This window comes from Danio rerio, chromosome 5 (assembly GCF_052040795.2).
Source record: "Danio rerio strain M-AB ecotype USA chromosome 5, GRCz13ab, whole genome shotgun sequence".
Lineage (NCBI taxonomy): Eukaryota > Metazoa > Chordata > Actinopteri > Cypriniformes > Danionidae > Danio > Danio rerio.
The window spans coordinates 5,426,334-5,444,976 of NC_141025.1; the positions used below are offsets into that span (position 1 = coordinate 5,426,334).

Sequence of the window (18,643 nt, forward strand, 5' to 3'; positions counted from 1 at the left end):
TCAACTATTTAGTTTCCACTTCACTTTCTAATCTGCAATTTCCTCTCTGGTTCCACCGCTAACTATACTACAAAAAAAAGAAAATAAATCTTACATTACTAATGCTTTGCTTCTTAGACTTTACACACCTAAAACTTGCCTACAGCACTTCTTCATTGTTGCTCTTATAGTTGTGTAAGTTGCTTCCTTGTCCTCATTTGTAAGTCGCTTTGGATAAAAGCGTCTGCTAAATGACTAAATGTAAATGTAAACAAAATTATGGATATGATGCAAAAACAAACAAACAAAGTGACTGGGCTGATATAAATATAGTTTTACTTCATTCTCTATTAGAGTCAGATTTATTAATAGCTTGAGCCAGTACAAACTGTCTTTTTGGCGATATGACAGTACTATGTGGGTATTTACCTAATTTATTGTCAATTTTCTGACCTATAAATCATTCATTCAGTAATTGTCCTTCGGCTTAGTCCTTTTATTCATCAGGGGTAGCAACATCAGCATCAACCGCCAACTTATCAGGCATAAGTTTTGCATAGCAGATGCCCTTAGAGCTGAAACCCAGTACTGGGAAACACTCATACACTACAGCCAATTTAGTTTACCCAAATCTCCTATAGTGCATGTGTTTGGACTGTAGGGGAAACTGGAACACCCGGAGGAAACCCACGCCAACACTGGGAGAACATGCAAACTCCACACAGAAATGCCAACTGGTTCAGTCGGGACTTGAACCAGCGACCTTCTTGTTTTGAGACCACAGTGGTAACAAAAAAAAAAACTATACATTTATTCAATATGTCTACCATAGGTGCTTTTATTAAACTACTACATTTATTTATGAAGTAGGCTAACTTTGACTACATGAATATTGAAAATATGAATGAATGAATACATTTTCCTGGTGAACTTTGCATCTCATTTATTCATTGATTTGTTTTCTTTTCGGATTAGTTACTTTATTAATCCGGAGTCGCCACAGCGGAATGAACCGCCAACTCATCCAGCATATGTTTTACGCAGCGGATGCCCTTCCAGCCGCAACCCATCTCTGGGAAACATCCATTAACACCCATACACACTCAAACACTACTGACAATTTAGTCTACCCAATTCACCTGAAGCACATGTCTTGTGGCAAAAACCGGAGCACCCGGAGGAAACCCACGCCAACACGAGGAGAACATCCAAACTCCACACAGAAATGCCAACTGACCCAGCAGAGGCTTGAACCAACAACCATTGTGCTGAGGCAATAGCACTACCTACTGTGCCACCGCGTCACCACTTTGCATCAAACTTTCTAAACAAATATGAAGCAGGGCTGATTTCAACATTAATATTTACGAGAAGAGTTTATTGATGTTAAAATTTCAAGTTTTGAATTGGAAGAATTAAAAAAACAACACTTTAAAATAATATTTCAGATTAGTGTTGTATTCACTGTATTTTTGTTCTGTATGTTAGTTCTATCAAACAGCTTTTTGCCAGATTGAAGTCATTGCATTTGGGAACAGAGATGAGGTTCTCAAGGTGAATGCGTACCTTGGCACTAAAGGGTCACATGTCAAAAAATAAGGTGAAGAATCTTGGTGTGACTCTGGAGTCAGATCTGAGTTTCAGTAGTCATCTCAAAGCAGTCAGTAAATCAGCATACTATCATCTCAAAAACATTGCAAGAATCAGATGCTTTGTTTCCAGTAAAGATTTAGAGAATCTTGTTCATGCTTTTATCAGCAGCAGGGTGGATTACTGTAACGACCTCCTCACCGGCCTTCCCAAAAAGACAGTCAGACAGTTGCAGCTCATCCAGAATGCTGCAGCCAGAATTCTAACCAGAAGCAGAAAATCAGAGCACACCACACCTGTCCTCAGGTCTCCACACTGGCTCCCAGTTACATTCAGAATAGAGTTTAAAGTATTATTACTGGTCTATAAATCACTAAATGGCCTAGGAGCTCAATACATTACAGATATGCTCACTGAATACAAACCTCATAGGTTACTCAGATCTTTAGGATAAAGGAAACTAGAAATTCCAAAAGTTCAGTCAAAGCAAGGTGAATCCACCTTCAGCTACTAATAGCGCCCCCGCTGCTGGAAACAGCTTCGAGAAATGATCAGATGTGCTCCAACATTAGGCACGTTCAAATCAATGTGTGCCTTTACTGAATGAGCACTGTGCTGCGTCCCACAGATCGCACTATTATGTCTTTCTTTTCTTTTTCATTCCTTTGAAACATGTTTTTAAGACATTTTAATCATTTTTATTTTTTGCCGTTTTCATTTTCTCTCTTGTTTCTTTTATTCCTGTTTAATTAAAGCACTTTGAATTACCATTGTGTATGAATATGTATATGGGCTAAATAAATGAACATGCCTTGCCTAGATATTTGCTTTCCTAAATTGTAAATAAATGTAAAAGTTTTAATGTCCTGCCAAGATTTTCATTCTGGCCCATAGTTATGACTAATGTTTTCTACAAGTACTGAAAAGCATACAGTATACAGTAGGATGAGAAAAGTGTTATGTTTGGATTTCAAGTCTCTTTCCACAGATATTTAAAGAGTGACTTTCCATTTGAAACACTCTTTTTGACCATAATTGTGCATCAGTTTCAAAGTGAGCAGGAAAATAAATAATTACCGAGCTAAATGGCTAAAGTGCGGAACACATAATTACCATGATGCATTTGTTTAATTCAGACATCATGATTAAGCAGCCAAAGGTTTGAGGTCTCTGATGAGTCTGGATTTATTTAGCCATGCATATATCATGTGGGGACAAAACTACCCTTAGAAGTGAGCCAGTTCTGAGTAAACCTCTCCTTGAGGACATAAACAAATAATGCAATTAAGAAGTGGTCTGGCTCAACTTTATGTCATTCAGAAAGCTTGCACATGTCAGATCTGAGTGTTTCTTACCGCCCAGGTCTTGCTCAGTCTGAAGATGGGGGCGCTTTGCAATGCAGACACCACCGACACCATAGAATGAATGTTATTCAGTTCATGAAGTTTCTGCAGACAGAGAAAGACAGAAAACTTAATGCACAGACCACATAAAAGCACACGAGAGAGTCCACATTGCTTGTTTTCATTTTACTTTTTCACTTTTTGGAAATTTTACATCTCTGCTACAGTTAAACAATTGAGTTTTACCATTTTTGAATCTATTCAGCCAATCGGCAGATCTGGCTGGAGCACTTTAAGCTTACCATAGATCATTGAATCGGATTAGACCATTAACATTAGCAGACCATCAGATAATCTTCCTATTTAAAGCTTTATAGTTCTGTAGTTACATCGGAAGACAGACAGAGAACAAAATGTTGTTATTTTCTATCCTGATATGGGCACAAGCTTATTATTCTACCACCTCATAACCACATACAGTTGAAGTCAGAATCATTAGCCCCCCTTCGATTTTTTTCTTCTTTTTTAAATATTTTCCAAATGATGTTTAACAGAGCAAGGACATTTTCACAGTGTGTCTGATAATATCTGATAATAATCTTCTGGAGAAAGTCTTATTTGTTTTATTTCAGCTAGAATAAATGCAGTTTTGAATTTTTTATGGACCATTTTAGGGACAAATTTATTAGCCTCTTTATTATTAGCTATTATTAATTTATTATTAGCTATTATTAATTATTAGCAATTTTTTTCTCTCGATAATCTACAGAACAAACCACTTTTATACAATAACTTGCCTAATTCCCCCAACCTGCCTAGTTAACTTAATTAACCTAGTTAAGCCTTTAAATGTCACTTTAAGCTGTATAGAAGTGTCTTGAAAAATAACTAGTCAAATATTATTTACAGTCATCATGGTAAAGATAAAACAAATCAGTTATTAGAAATTAGTTATTAAAATTATTATGCTTGGAAATGTGTTGAAAAAATCTTCTCTCCGTTAAAACAGAAATTGGGGAAAAAATAAACAAGCAGTCTAATACTTTAGGGGGGCTAATAATTCTGACTTCAACTGTACCTGTACAATATTTGTCTATTCCTTAAACTTATTTCTTCTTTTACTCATCTCGGTTTTTACATGAGACTTATTTGATCCTTTTGGCATCTTTGACATCTAGTGGCTGTCGCCTCTTGGTGATTCTATGGGCTCTATTTTGACAGTCCATGCAATTAGCAATTAGCCTATAAATAATTAATTTAGTTTGTTAAGCTCAAAGATTTGTTTCAAAACTATTTCTAAATTCAGTTCTAATTTTCAGCAAACGAATAAATTAACAATAATAATGAAGTGTGGTCAAAAGTTATTTCCAAATACACCTGCTGTGCCCCATATGGTCTAAAACTTGACAGGTGGACAAATCTAAGCTTGTTTTTAATAAAACAAATATAAATATGGATATAATAAATAATGCTGCTAATAATAATAACATTATACAAAAGCAAATTGAATTAATTGAAAAAGTCTCCCGAGATGGATTCAAGGTAGTGGTCTTTAAATTCATGTAGGCTAGAAAATAATATGTTTTGTAATATTTTAATCCTTTATCTTTATATCCTATATATTTTTTATTATATCCTATATATTATATCCTTAATATTTAAATATTTTTCATTTGTAAAGATATTTGCGTATTGCTCTACATCTTGTGTGTATTAAGCAGCATGCAAGCAAGGCGCACAACTAGGCGCACAACTGCGCCAGACTTTAGACCCAGTTTGTTCTGGTCTAAAGAACAGACTATTACAGTTTCTCAAAATAGCAACACGCTAAAACACGCCTGCTTTTTTAGACCAGAACGCCAATGGGCGCACATTTGAGCGCAAAAGCATTTGCTATTTAAAAAGCGTGGTGCAAGACACCTCAAAACGACCCTTGCGCCAAGCTGAAAGTAGCAAATAACAATTGCGTCAGGCCTTGCGCCACATTGCGCCGGGTGTATGATAGGGCCCTATGCTCTTTGATACAACTTAAAAATCAGTTTGCCTACTTTTCTCTTGCATCTACTCAAACAAGAGCAAAATAATATCGACCCCAGTTTTAAATGCTCACAAAATATGTAGTTAATGCCCCCGAGATCATGAAAGCTTTAACAACTCTACTTAAAGCGATAGTCAACCCCCCCAAAAAATTACAATTTACTTACCCCCAAGGCACCTGGTTCTTTTTTCTGCTGATCACAAAAGAAGATATTTGGAAAACCTGTAACCTTTGATTTCCATAGTAGGAAAAACAAATACCATGGAAGTCAGTGGTTACAGATTTCTAGCTTTGTTCAAAATATCTTTGTGTTCAACAGAAGGATGAAACTCAAACATGTTTGGAACAAGTGAAGTATGAGTTAAAGAATTTCCATTTTTGTGTGATCTGTCCTTTTAAACACATTAACATACAGTACACAATCTATACTGTTTACATATAAGTCATTGCTCAACAATAAGGACTGCCCGATGGCCCGGGGCCAGTGTGAGAGACGCTTGGGACATTAGACGGGATCATTACTGGCCTGATTGGGGCCACCTTTTGTTAAATAATTTTGAACTGCAATAAAATACTTTCACATTATCCATATTGCTTTTTTTTTTTTTTGCTTTGTTAACACAGGATTTTGTTAATTATACATTTATTAACATTTTTTAAAAATATATATTATTTAAATACATTATTTGAATAATTATTAACATTTAAATAATTATATACCTTAATTTAGGCACAGTATTTAAAATATGTGGCTAAAAAATGGCTATAAAAATTTATTTTTTTTTCTTTGGTGGGGCCAGTGAAAATTTTAGCAGGGAAAGTAAAAAAATCTGATCCATTGGCCCGATCGGACCAGTAAAAGAAATCCTTAGCGTTGAACCCTGCAAGTTAAAACATTTCTTCATATGACTTCACAGAATTATTTTTTTATTATTGTAACACAAGTATATGTACTGAAAAAACTTTAATGTTGGGTCTTTTTTCACAATACAATGAGAAATAAATAATAATTAAAATTATTATAAAGATCTTTTACTGTAAGCTAGTTGAATTGGGTACATATAATTGTCTGTAGTGTATGAGCGTAAGTGTGTGTGTGTGTTTGTGTGTGTGTGTGTGTGTGGGGGTGTTTCCCAGTACTGGGTTGCAGTTAGAAGGCTATCTGCTGCATAAAACATGCCGGAATAGTTGGCAGTTCATGCAGCCGTGGAAACCTCTGAAATAGAGACCAAGCTGAAGGACAATGAATGAAAGAATGAATGAGTGTACCACAAGTTAAATGGAAATACGTGCCTCAGTCTACATTTTTGTGATAAATAAATGCTTCAGGTATGTTTCACTGCACGTTTCAGATGGCAAATCCATTAGAGGGCGCTGTTTACATTTTTGCAAATCTGAAATACGTAACTTGGGGCATGTTTTGTTGTTTCAGATCCTGCTTGAACATGTCTCCAGTAAAAGGCAGAGCTTGTTGTAAAGATCAGCTGATCAGCAAACAATTGACCGAAACCCTTCACTAAACAACCAATAGCGTTTTGAAAAGAACAGCATGAAAAAAATCCTTTATTTGTCTATAATATGTCTCTGTAAATATCATTAGTGTGAAAAGCAACATCAGCAACATGTACTTTTTTTGTTTTACAAATAACCTCACATGATTTTTTTTTTCTGAACAAGTATTAAAACAAAAAAACAAACAATTTTTCTAACCTAAATGTCAGATATTTATTCTACTTATAGAGGAAAATTAAGTTTAGTTTTAGTCAGATTGAGTCAGGCATTGCTTATTAAACTAGCGAACGCTCAAAGATCCAGAAAAATACAAACAGAAGCACTAAATGTGAAAATAAAACAGGCCAGACTTGTTTAGAAATGGACGATAATGCATGATTTAATATTCAATTCATACATGATTTAATTTAATGATCCAATGCTACAAAAGACTAACAGCCTGACCCTCCATAATGTTGTGAAGTAATGTGCTGAGTGCTTAAACCAAGAGTGTTTAAAACATGAAATGCCATCTGCCAACAGGGTACAAATAATATACTGTCAGTTTCTCAATATGCGTTCTTCAGTGGTCTTGCATCCTCCTGTAACGTCTTCATCAGCTGCCAAAGTTCAGTTCCAATATTTAAGACCGCTAGAACAGAGGACGCGTGAAACTTCCCGGACGTGTTCTTGATATCGAGGACACACCGATGCAGACTTGGCACCGATCTCGCTCTAGAAGTCCTAGAAGTCATTGCGACTGGAGGTGGGAAGCGCAGCATGTTATATAGACTTTTTATTAAAGTTCAGAGATATGACTTATTTACCTCAGGAGTTTCCCTAAATTAAACGGTGAATATAAACATCACCGTGGACATCTTAATAAAGGAATAAACACATAAAGGGTTGTGCAACGTATATTAATAATGTTTTTATGCACAGTATATATTTTGTAAAGGGGAAAAACAATAAATCTCTGTATAAATCATAGACTGTAAAATATATGGACGTAGTATCCGTGACGTCACCCATAGGTTTCTAAAGAGCGCAAAAGAAGCCACAAGTAGGCGCGGCCAACCGTCGCCATTTTGTTCGCGCGTCATCACACCCACGGCGGGATACCAAACAAGGGCAAAGAGGCGAAGAGTGAGCGGAGCTACAGACACCTGCTGGGATTTAGCTTGGACCTGGTTCAGACACACTTTACTTTGGGAGAAATGCTTAATACTTTATCACCTGCGACTCGTTTGTATTCTGACCACTTGTGCTTGGTTGTACACTATATCAATAAAGTGTTTAGTCTTTTAAAAACACTGCTGTAATACACAGAGCCACTAAACATTGTTCTTATGACGTTTTTCAACAGGAGGAAAACGCGAATTACTTCGAAACACTTCAGATATAGTCTGTGTTAGTTAATGTAAGACTATTGATGAAATCCAGCATAACACTGTATGACAACGCTTCAGATGACTCTTCTAGAGCCTACAGCTAATCAATCCGACATATTCTGGAGTGCATTACAGCTCTAAATATAAATATAAACGATAAATTATCTTAAATAAAACACATACATGTATAGAGATGGTATATAAGTATATAACTTTACTCACATGGGAAATGGAGGCCACGTGAATGGTTTGTGAGCACAATTAAGTGCACTCAGCATGCCATGCCATCTAATAATTGTAGGAAACAAGTCCAAAAGACAGTCGACTGTGTAAAGCCACATAAAACAACACAGAAATACGATAAATACACTGAGTTCAGTGGCTAATCTGCAGGATTCAGCTGAGGTGACGTGACGGCGACCAACGAGACCTAGCTGTCACTCAAGTGACCACGCCCTTAATTATGCAAACTTAATATAACTTAATATAAAGGAAACGGATGAGTTCTAAAAAAATTCACCCCCTCACAGTTGTCATGAAGGGTAATATTAGCTGTATTAACCAAAACCTTTTTTTGTACCAGGCTGTAAACACCTTTTTTTCTGCTGTAAAGTTGGCCATTCTAACAGTGGGCTCAATTAAAATTTGCTCTGTTTTGGAGCCAGGAGCGGCCAGGACTAGCGGGATTTCGGATGAATTGCAGTTTTAGTTACTTCCGTATTGGCTTCCTGAGAGAGAGCGGGAGGTTGCCGCTTGGTATAAATGCTGTAATGTTTAAAAAATATTCCATTAAAAACACGTAAAGGTCATGTGACCATCAGGAAGAACGCAGCATCTCATTTCTCACAGGATGCGTTCTCTGTCCTCGTGATCTCCCGAGTTCATTCTTCCAAGGACACCTGGCAAGACCGGTCCCCACAAAAACACAAGTCCATTCTTGGAATTAAGAAACAGCCACTATCTCCTTTTGAATATATTTTCTATTGTTTAAAATAAACAGTCAGCCTTTTAAGTAAATCTTTCATGATTAAAGCCTCTTTAGATAGCTGCACTAGAAAACACAACACAGTTACTAAGCAAGACAATAATGTTTTGCTGTCGGGGGGTACATTTACAAGAAAACCACTTCCATTTTACTGGTTGCTTGTTGTTTGATCCAGTTTTGCAAATAAACGCATGTAATGAAAGTTCTCACTTCGTAAATACACTGTAAAAAATATCAGCAGTTTAACGTATTTTGTGATGCGTGTTTTTTTTTTCCCAGTTTATTTCTGCTTTTGAATTGCATTATGGGAGCTTGATCAATCTTTAAACAACTTTAAACCTTGAAAAGTTGGAAAAGGTGACTTTTATGAGCATGTTTATTAGTTTGCAGTGTTATATTGTCTGTGTTGGTGTTGTATGGTACACTACAGAATCCTTGTAATAAACTGCAGCACATTTTCTGTTATTTTTTTTTTATTTTTATTGATCTCTCTAGATCAGGGGTGGGCAAGCTCGGTCCTGGAGGGCCAGTGTCCTGCACAGTTTAGCTCCAACTCTGATGAAACACACCTGCTTATAGATTTCTAGTGATCTTGAAGACACTGATTGGCTTGTTCAGGTGTGTTTGATTAGAGATGGAGCTAAATTATGCAGGACACCGGCCCACCAGGACCGAGTTTGCCCACCCCTTCTCTAGATATTTCTTATAGATTATATTATATAATAAAAGATATAAGATCGCTCTGATTACGTTGGGAAAACTGGCAATCGCTGCAAATTGCGCTTTACTGTTTGGCTGGTCAACTGCATGGTATGGAAACCTTATATTCCTGCTAGACATGCGGATGATCCCATCACATACAGCTGCCATTGCACGGCTCAAAGATACTTAGTGTGCAATTTAACATGATTGCCTCTAGGAGTCACCAATGGAAATAAAACAAACACACACAAGAAATCCACGTACGCCAGGCATGAAGTTGGCGCGGACCGATGCACATTCTCACGTTCATTTCAGTAACAGTAGTTACTTCCTACTTCCAGTAGTCTGATGGAGAATTAAGCCAATGGCAGCATGACTCATTCAACATATGAACGGATCAGACTCGGACGCAAGGTACATGGGCTCGGGTAGGGTCGGGTTTATTTTTTTGGGCTCGATCTAAGCTCTAAGATTTAGACCGATGTGTAGTTTGTCAAGATTACACGTTCTTTTAGATGTAATCTATACGTAAACGCTGACATGTGCAAAAAAAACAGCGCCCCACTGCTTCCACGTCCTGACGCTGGCTACTGTAGAGTTGAATTTTCAACATCAAAAGTTGACAGAGCAGAGATCAACATCCCATAATGCAATTCACAACCGTAAATAAATGGAACACACTTAATAATACAGAAACTCTTCATGAACAGATATTGTTTTACAGTGTAGCCATCCTGCAATTTGTGAAAAGGCAGAAAGTCTGTTTATTAGGTTAGATGATATCACGGTTACCGCCCACGCTCAAAATCTCCCTTTACTGCTCTCTGATTGGCTACTGCCCAATAAAAGACAGTGACCTTCAATAAGACACAGACCTGCTTTCATCATTACTCCTACAATGAAGGCCCAACAAACTCTTAAGATGATGGAAAACTGCTTTGTGCTCGCTTCAGCAGATTTGGCACGGCCGTATCGACTCAATGACACATGATGACTACAATCTGAGCCGTTTTGTTCTGTCTGCAAGTGTTCCTGTGGGATTTAGTCATGAGATCTCTGAAGGTTTGCTGATATTCCGGCCGCTTCATTGACGTGGCGTGTTTTGAGGAGTTTACTGAGATTACTGGAAGAGTTAATATTATGAAAATGCATAAAACTTTAGGTTGGTTATTGGTGAAGGATAGGGTAATTGTTTCTCTGCTGTGTTTTATAAGAAATATTTCTGTGTTAAAAGTTCCAAGTGTATTGTACAGTCAACTTTTGTATAGTAATGTTAGTCACCATTTTAACACCAGGCATGCATTAAAAGGAAATTTTTTGCTTCCCATTTCAAAAACTAATGCAAAGCAACGTACTGTGATGTATAGAGGAATGAAAATATGGAATGAATTGCCGTCAGACATTACATGCTTTGTAACAAGTAAAAGGAGGTTTAAAAAAATCATTTAAAAAATATTTTATGGAACAATATTAAGTGGATTGTTGATTTGGATGTTATGTATGAATTTTGTATTTTAATGTTTTTATTAGTCTTTGTTGTTGTGTATTAATGTAATTTTGTGTTATGTTCGATGGACCCCAGGAAGAATAGCCACTACCTTGGTAGTGGCTAATGGGGATCCTGATAAATAAAAAAAATAAAAATAAAAAAAGACAGAGCGAGATTATCCAGATCACAGCAATTCCAGAGTAACTTTAGAGTATGCCTGTTTGCCATCTATACTATTTTAAAGGCTCTTGCTTTTGTTTTGTTTTGATTTTTTGCTATTGATTTTTACAGCCTCGAATTGAAAAGTTTTTAGAGCTTCAAAATATTAAAAAATAAATAAAATAAATAAAGTGATTGAAAAGAATCGGCATACTCTCAAAAATCAAAAAGACATATGTGAGATGAAATGGTTTACTGAAAAAAAGCTAACAATCCGGTCACACGTTGACCACTGTCACCCTACCTTTTATAAAAAAACTTTTTATAAAGTTCCGATTCACGATTTCGATTTTTTTTTTATTATTGTGTAACCAGTCAACTTAAAACATTAAAACAACATGACTGAAGTAACATTCTCTTTATAAGTAACTTGAAAACCATCTGGTTAAGGAACATTGTATTTTAATGGCCATGCCTAACATTAATTGTTCAACAAGGTGTAAATAAATGTAAAACAAATTCACGAGTTAAATAGTGTTGCAGAAGATTTGAATAAAAAAATATTTGTGTAAATATTGCAGTTGCACGAATACAGAGGTGTTTTTTGCAAGTTGTGCTGAGTCTAGGAAAGATTGGCTGTCAGCTCGACTTTGTCTTAGCTGTCTTGTCTTGCTGCTGCTTTTTTCTTAAAAAGATACAGTGGAAGAAAAGGACTGAACATGAACACTGTAAAGCCTAATTTAAGTTGTGGATGTACAGCAAGAGCAAATAAAAGCACCAGATGTGTGTCTAATATAAAATAATATATTTAATAAAAAAAATTTTCCCCCCCTTTTAAATATCGATCATTTGATGCGCTTTGCACCACTCTCTGTATTATGCTGCCTGATCTGTCTGGTTTTCAATTAGGTCCTCTAAATGACGTCATGGGGGCGGGTACTTTCATTTTCACTGCCACAGCTGCTCACCTCTGCTCGTGTTCAAACCAAAAGATCGACGCGGTTTTTCACATGGCAGGCTTTTACGTCCTTCATACATGTTGAGATCAAGTTTATCGACTTGATGAGGGAATATGTCTTGACAATCCACACAGACGTGACTTCACACAGACGTGACTTAGTAAATCGTGAAGTCATGTAGGATTTTACTTGTTGCATTAGTCTGAATGTAAATCCCCTCGTCAGGCAGTGCTACAGTAGTAATAGGACGATATTTGATATGATATTTAACATGAAACCTATTAGATGGCGCTCTGTGGTGCGGCTGAAATATGAACTGCATCCTGAATCGTGGCTGGGCAGTGCCGGTGTGTGTTTAGAAACTTGTGTTTAGAACTCTCAAATCCATGACGCTGCGTGGTGCTGCGCCGAGCGGCGCTTCTGGTGTGCGTCCTGCTTCTTACAGAGAGTGAACCAAAGCACATTGGTGACATTATGTATTAAATATTTTTATTTAAAAAAATAATAATAAAAAACGATTTCTCGATTTAATATAATATTAAATTGTTGTCAAAACGTAAATTCGATTTAATCGGAAAAATTAAAAAAAAAAATTATAATAATAATCGCCCAGCCCTACCCTGCTCTGATGGGCCAGGGGACCCTACTCTGCTCTGATTGGTAGGTTGGACAAACCCTGTTCTGATTGGTCAGGGGACACTACTCTGCTTTGTTTGTTCAGTTGGTATTACTTAGCTCTGATTGGTCAGTTAAACCTACTCTTCTCTGACTGACCAATAGACACTAATTAGCTTTTACTGGTCAGTTGATCATACTCTGCTCTAAATTAACCAATAGACATTACTTACCCTGCTCTGATTAGTCAGGGGACACTACTCTCCTCTGATTGGTCAGTTGATCATACTCTGCTCTAAATTAACCAATAGACATTACTTACCCTGCTCTGATTAGTCAGGGGACACTACTCTCCTCTGATTGGTCAGTTGATCATACTCTGCTCTAAATTAACCAATAGACATTACTTACTCTGCTCTGATTAGTCAGGGGACACTACTCTGCACTGATTGGTCAGATGACATTACTTAGCTCTGATTGGTCAGTTAAACATACTCTGCTCTGATTGACCAATAGACACTACTTTGCTCTGATTGGTCAGTTGATAGTACTCTGCTCTAAATTGACTGATAGACATTACTTAGCTCTGATAGGTCAGTTGAACATATTCTGCTCTGATTGAACAATAGACATTACTTTGCTCTGATTGCTGATTTTTCTGCTCTGATTTTTCAGTTAAACTTTGCTCTGATTGGTCTGTTGATATTACTCCGCTCTGATAGGTCAGTTGAACATATTTTGCTCTGACTAAGATGACACTACCTTGCTCTGATTGGTCAGTTAAACCTACACTAATCGGATTGGACAGTTAAATTTACTCTGCTCTGATTGGTTAGTTGAACTTACTCTACTCTGATTGATCAGTTGAACATACTCTTGATTGGTCAGGGGACACTACTTTGCTCTGATTGGTAGGTTGAACATACCCTGCCTCGATTGGTCAGGGGACACTACTTTGCTCTGATTGGTAGGTTGAACATACCCTGCCCAAATTGGCCAGGAGACGCTACTTTGCTTTGATTGGTAGGTTGAAGATACCCTGCTCTGATCAGGAGGCAATACTCTGCCCTGATTGGTTAGTTGAACATGGCCTGTCCTAATTAAACAGTGGGCACTACTTTGCTCTTATTGGTAGGTTGAGAATGCCCTGCTCTGATTGGTCATGAGACAATACTTTGGTCTGATTGGTAGGTTGAACATACCCTGCTCTGATTGGTCGGGGACACTACTTTGCTCTGATTGGTCAGTTAAACCTACTCTTCTCTGATTGGTCAGTTGAACAAACTCTGCTCTGGTTGATCAAATGGCACTACTTTGCTCTGACTGTACTATTCTACTCTGATTGGTCAAATGACAATACTTAGCTCCGATTGGTCAGTTGAACATACTCTGCTCTGATTGACCAATAGGAAATTATTTTGTTTGATTGGTCAGTTAAACCTAGTCTGCTCTGATTGATTAGCTGAATATACTCTGCTCTGATTGACCAATAGGAAATTATTTTGTCTGATTGGTCAGTTAAACCTACTCTGCTATGATTGGCCAGTTAAACATACTCTGCTCTGATTGATCAGATGACTCCACTTTGCTCTAATTGGTCAGTTGATATTACTCTGCTCTGATTGACCAATATACACTACTTTCCTCTGATTGGCCAGTTGAACATACTCTGCTCTGATTGATCAGATGACACTACATTGAACTGATTGGTCAGTTGATATTGCTCTGGTCTGATTGGCCAGATGAAAATACTCTGTTCTGATTGACCAGATGACAATACTTGGGTCTAATTGGTCAGTTAATATCCCTCTGCTATGATTTACCAATACACATCTTTTCTCTGATTGGTCAGATGCCCCTACCTTGCTCTGATTGGTCAGTTGGATATACTCTGCTCTGATTGGTTAGTCGACAATACCTAGCTCTGATTGGTCAGGTAAACCTACTGTGCTCTGATTGGACAGTTAAACATACTCTGCTCTGATTCATCAGGTGGCTTTTCTCTGATTGGTCAGTTGATATTACCTTTGCTCTGATTGGCCAGTTGAACATACTCTGCTCCGATTGACCAGATGACAATACTTTGCTCTAATTGGTCAGTTAATATCACTGTGCTCTGATGACCAATACACATCTTTTCTCTGATTGGTCAGATGCCCCTACTTTGCTCTGACTGGTCAGTTGGATATACTCCTCTCAAATTGGTCAGGTAAACCTACTGTGCTCTGATTGGACAGGTAAACATATTCTGCTCTGATTCATCAGATGGCTTTTCTCTGATTGGTCAGCTGATATTACTCTGCTTTGATTGATCAGACGACACTGCATTGCTCTGATTGGTCAGTTGAACCTACTCTGCTCTGATTGATCAGATGACACTACATTGCTCTGATTGGTCAGTTGATATCACTCTGCTCTGATTGGCCAGTTAAACATGCTTTGCTCTGATTGATCAGATGACACTACATTGCTCTGATTGGCCAGTTAAACATGCTTTGCTCTGATTGATCGGATGACACTAGTCAGCTTTGATTTGTCAGTAGATATTACTCTGCACTGATTTGCCAGATGAACATACTCTGCTCTGATTGATCGGATGACACTACATTGATCTGATTGGTCAGTTGATATTACTCTGCTCTGATTGGCCAGTTGAACATACTCTGCTCTGATTGACCAGATGACAATACTTGGGTCTAATTGGTCAGTTAATATCACTCTGCTCTGATTTACCAATACACTACTTTTCTCCGATTGGTCAGATGCCCCTACTTTGCTTCGATTGGTCAGTTTGATATACTCTGCTCTGATTGGTTAGTTGACAATACTTAGCTCTGATTGGTCAGGTAAACCTACTGTGTTCTGATTGGACAGTTGAACATACTCTGCTCTGATTCATCAGATGGCTTTTCTCTGATTGGTCAGCTGATATAACTCTGCTCTGATTGACCAGGCAACACTACTTAGCTCTCATTGACCAGAGAAAAGTATATATTTTACACTACAAGCTGGAGAAAAAAAAAACGTTTGTGTCTGCTTATGAATCTGTAGCAGAGGGAAGATATTTTGCATTAAAAAAATGATTGCACACATCACCTTTAACCAGTTAAACTCTGCTGTTATTCTGGGATTTCCACCTGGATTTTGCCCTAATTTAAAAGCTTCCCAAATCCACATGCAGAGCTGTAAATGCAAAGGTATAATTTTAGAAAAATCCTTTAAATTTTCATAAAACACTATTCAAAGTGTTTGAAATAACTGAATATGTTGTCTGTGTTATAATAAACACCTAAAAAAAAAGAGGCTCTTTTTGTATGTTTTTTTTTATAAACTCAGATTTGAAAGTGAACCTTTTAGGTTCTGTGTGGTCTAGCGTGCTGTAATTAATTTTGCTGGTTTCTGCACATGTCTGTAATCATAGGAAAAAAAGAAAAATGTCTCCACCATAATCTATGCAAAAGTTATTGTATTCCAACTGATGAGAGGTGCTGTACAAGCCACAGGGAAGCGATCATTGTCTTCATATTTCACTATTCTTTTGTTTGATCAAACATAATTCACTGTGTTTGGACCACGTCAGACATATAAAAGGATTACTTATGCACATCACCTCAAAAACAGAGGAGAATGGCCCTGAAGCACACAGCATAAGGTAAGAGATGACAGCTGTCTGTGCTATCTGGGGCTGCTTATTGATCATAAATGTATTGTTTTCACTTCTGCGCCATGTAAACACCGCAGTTCATTCGGCAACTGTTTGATATGTGAAGATAATTTAGTAAAAAGAATGCTAGAACCATATGAGCACCGGCAAGAGCTTTCATTTGAGCTATAACTTGTACATGTGTCATATGAAAAATATGAAAATGAACCAGTGTAAAATACCCATCTCGGGTATCCAAAATACTGTGTATTTGAGTGTAAATAACTTTGTACAGTAGAATAAAAACCAAAGTGACGCATATGTGCATAAAATATAGATTCTACACTTTAAAATGAAATCACTTAAGGGGGTCTGGTGTAATGGTAGCCCTTTAAATCTGAAAGCGAAAGTCGATGACGTCACGGACCCGGTACCGCAGAGTTTAACTGGTTAATATAAATATATTTTAATATTTAGCAAAACGGTTATGATTTTATAACCAGGAATAAATAACTTTTCTCAACACACCTTAATGTGGTCATGTGCATTGACCAGAAAATATATGAATATAAACTGCTGACTCCTAATTATAACCCTCTGTGCAGCGCCGAATATTGCACAGAAAGTGGATCTAAATCAATCAGAGTGCTGTATAAAAACCACGGCAGCTAGTTCATTACATCAGATACAGGGTTTCTCTTCCATGACTAAAGGTTTCCAAATCATATAGATGCGAATATGAAAAATTATTAGAGTTAATAGAATGAGATACACGTGTGAATTTATTAAAAACACATTCTATCTTACATGCGATTGTAAATTTCAGCACTGGCTGGACTTTAAACTCTCGTTATATGCAATTTGAAGGAGAAAAACAGAAGGAAAACATTATGCTTTAAAAAAAATAACACTAAATATTAATGGCTTGTTGATCACCTGATATAAACAGTCAGCAGAAACACTTTAATTGACATTCTCCCTTTGTACGTGTCATCAGAGGGGGAAAGCCCCGCCCACTAGAGACCATCTCTCACTCATTAGCATAGGAGGTTAGTCTTGTTTTTAAATCTGCCACTATGCGGACACACAGGCATAGGTAGCTCCACCCTCTTCTGAAAAGAGCCAAATCTCATTCGAACTTAAAGCGACAGTCACCAAAACACCACAATTAGAAAGAAAGCCTAAAAGGGTCAGTTTTTAGAGTTAGAAAACATTATTTGTGTGGTTTTATGAGCTGAAATGCACACGCACGCACACACACTCTAGGCACATCAGAAACTTATTTTATATATTGTTAAAGGGGGCATAATAGGTCCTCTTTAACGAAGAGGAATATAGAACACCAATGTAAACACACACCTTTGCAATTTTGACGAAATGGCTCAGGATCTCAGCACGGATCTTCAGTGTTTGAGCGGTCAGGATTTCACGAACCAACCAGAAGCTCACCTGGAGACAAGAACAATGGGGGAAAATTAATATGGAAAATAAGACTTGTTATTTTAAACATTGCTGGAAAAAAATAGGCAAGTCATGTGACAAATGTTTATTGTGTCCAATGTTTTCCTCAGTTCTTTTAAGTCAAGTTTTATATTCGCAGTGAATAGCCACTTTTTTATTTGTCAAAAATCATTGCAATAATAATTAAAAAGAAAGACATATTGTAATTCTCCTTCTGTAAATATATCAAAACTTAATTTTTGATTAGTAATATGCTTTGCTAAGAGCTAGTGCTGAGCAAAAATTAAATCACGATTCATTGCATCCAAAATAAGTTTGTTTTGACCAAAAATGTGTGTGTGCTGGCATATTTATTGTGTATATGTAAATATATGCATGCGTATATTTGAGAAAAAGTTTATTTCAATTTAGATGTAAATAAACCATATGTATATGAGACTAATTATACACAAACCATAGCTGTCAACCTTCCTGTTTTTCCCGGGATTCTCCCGTATTTACAGTTCTATCCCACTATCATCCCGTAAAGGTGTTTTCCTGTATTTCTCCCGTATTTTCAGTGTTTCTCTGAACGGTGGCAATTATGTACACGCGATTATGTACACGTAATAATAATAATAATATCTAAAGATGTCAATCTCTGTTTTTTTTTATTGTTTTGTTTTTTCAAACACAACTAATTTAGTCTTAAATGAGCATAACAAGTTAGGAAAGCAGTCGAATGCTTTTATTCTAATGTTGGATGTGTGCATTTTTAAAGTGACACCTGTTATTTAATGTGATCAAATGAAAAAAAAA

General features: G+C 36.9%; 1 protein-coding gene across 9 annotated transcripts in view; it reads right to left on the bottom strand.

Annotated features, from left to right (window-relative positions):
- The window catches only part of LOC101882086 (ras-specific guanine nucleotide-releasing factor RalGPS1-like), a 328,440-nt gene that overhangs the window by 207,135 nt on the left and 102,662 nt on the right, over positions 1-18,643 (bottom strand). For all 9 annotated transcript variants that reach the window (XR_015490749.1, XR_015490751.1, XR_015490748.1 and 6 more), the window contains exons 6-7: positions 17,744-17,833; positions 2,925-3,017 (exon numbers count right to left, since the gene is read on the bottom strand). Coding sequence is in view for 1 of the 9 variants with exons in the window: in XM_087253213.1 (XP_087109339.1) it covers positions 2,925-3,017; positions 17,744-17,833 (183 nt within the window). In the remaining 8 variants the exon portion in view is untranslated. The remainder of the gene's footprint in view (positions 1-2,924; positions 3,018-17,743; positions 17,834-18,643) is intronic.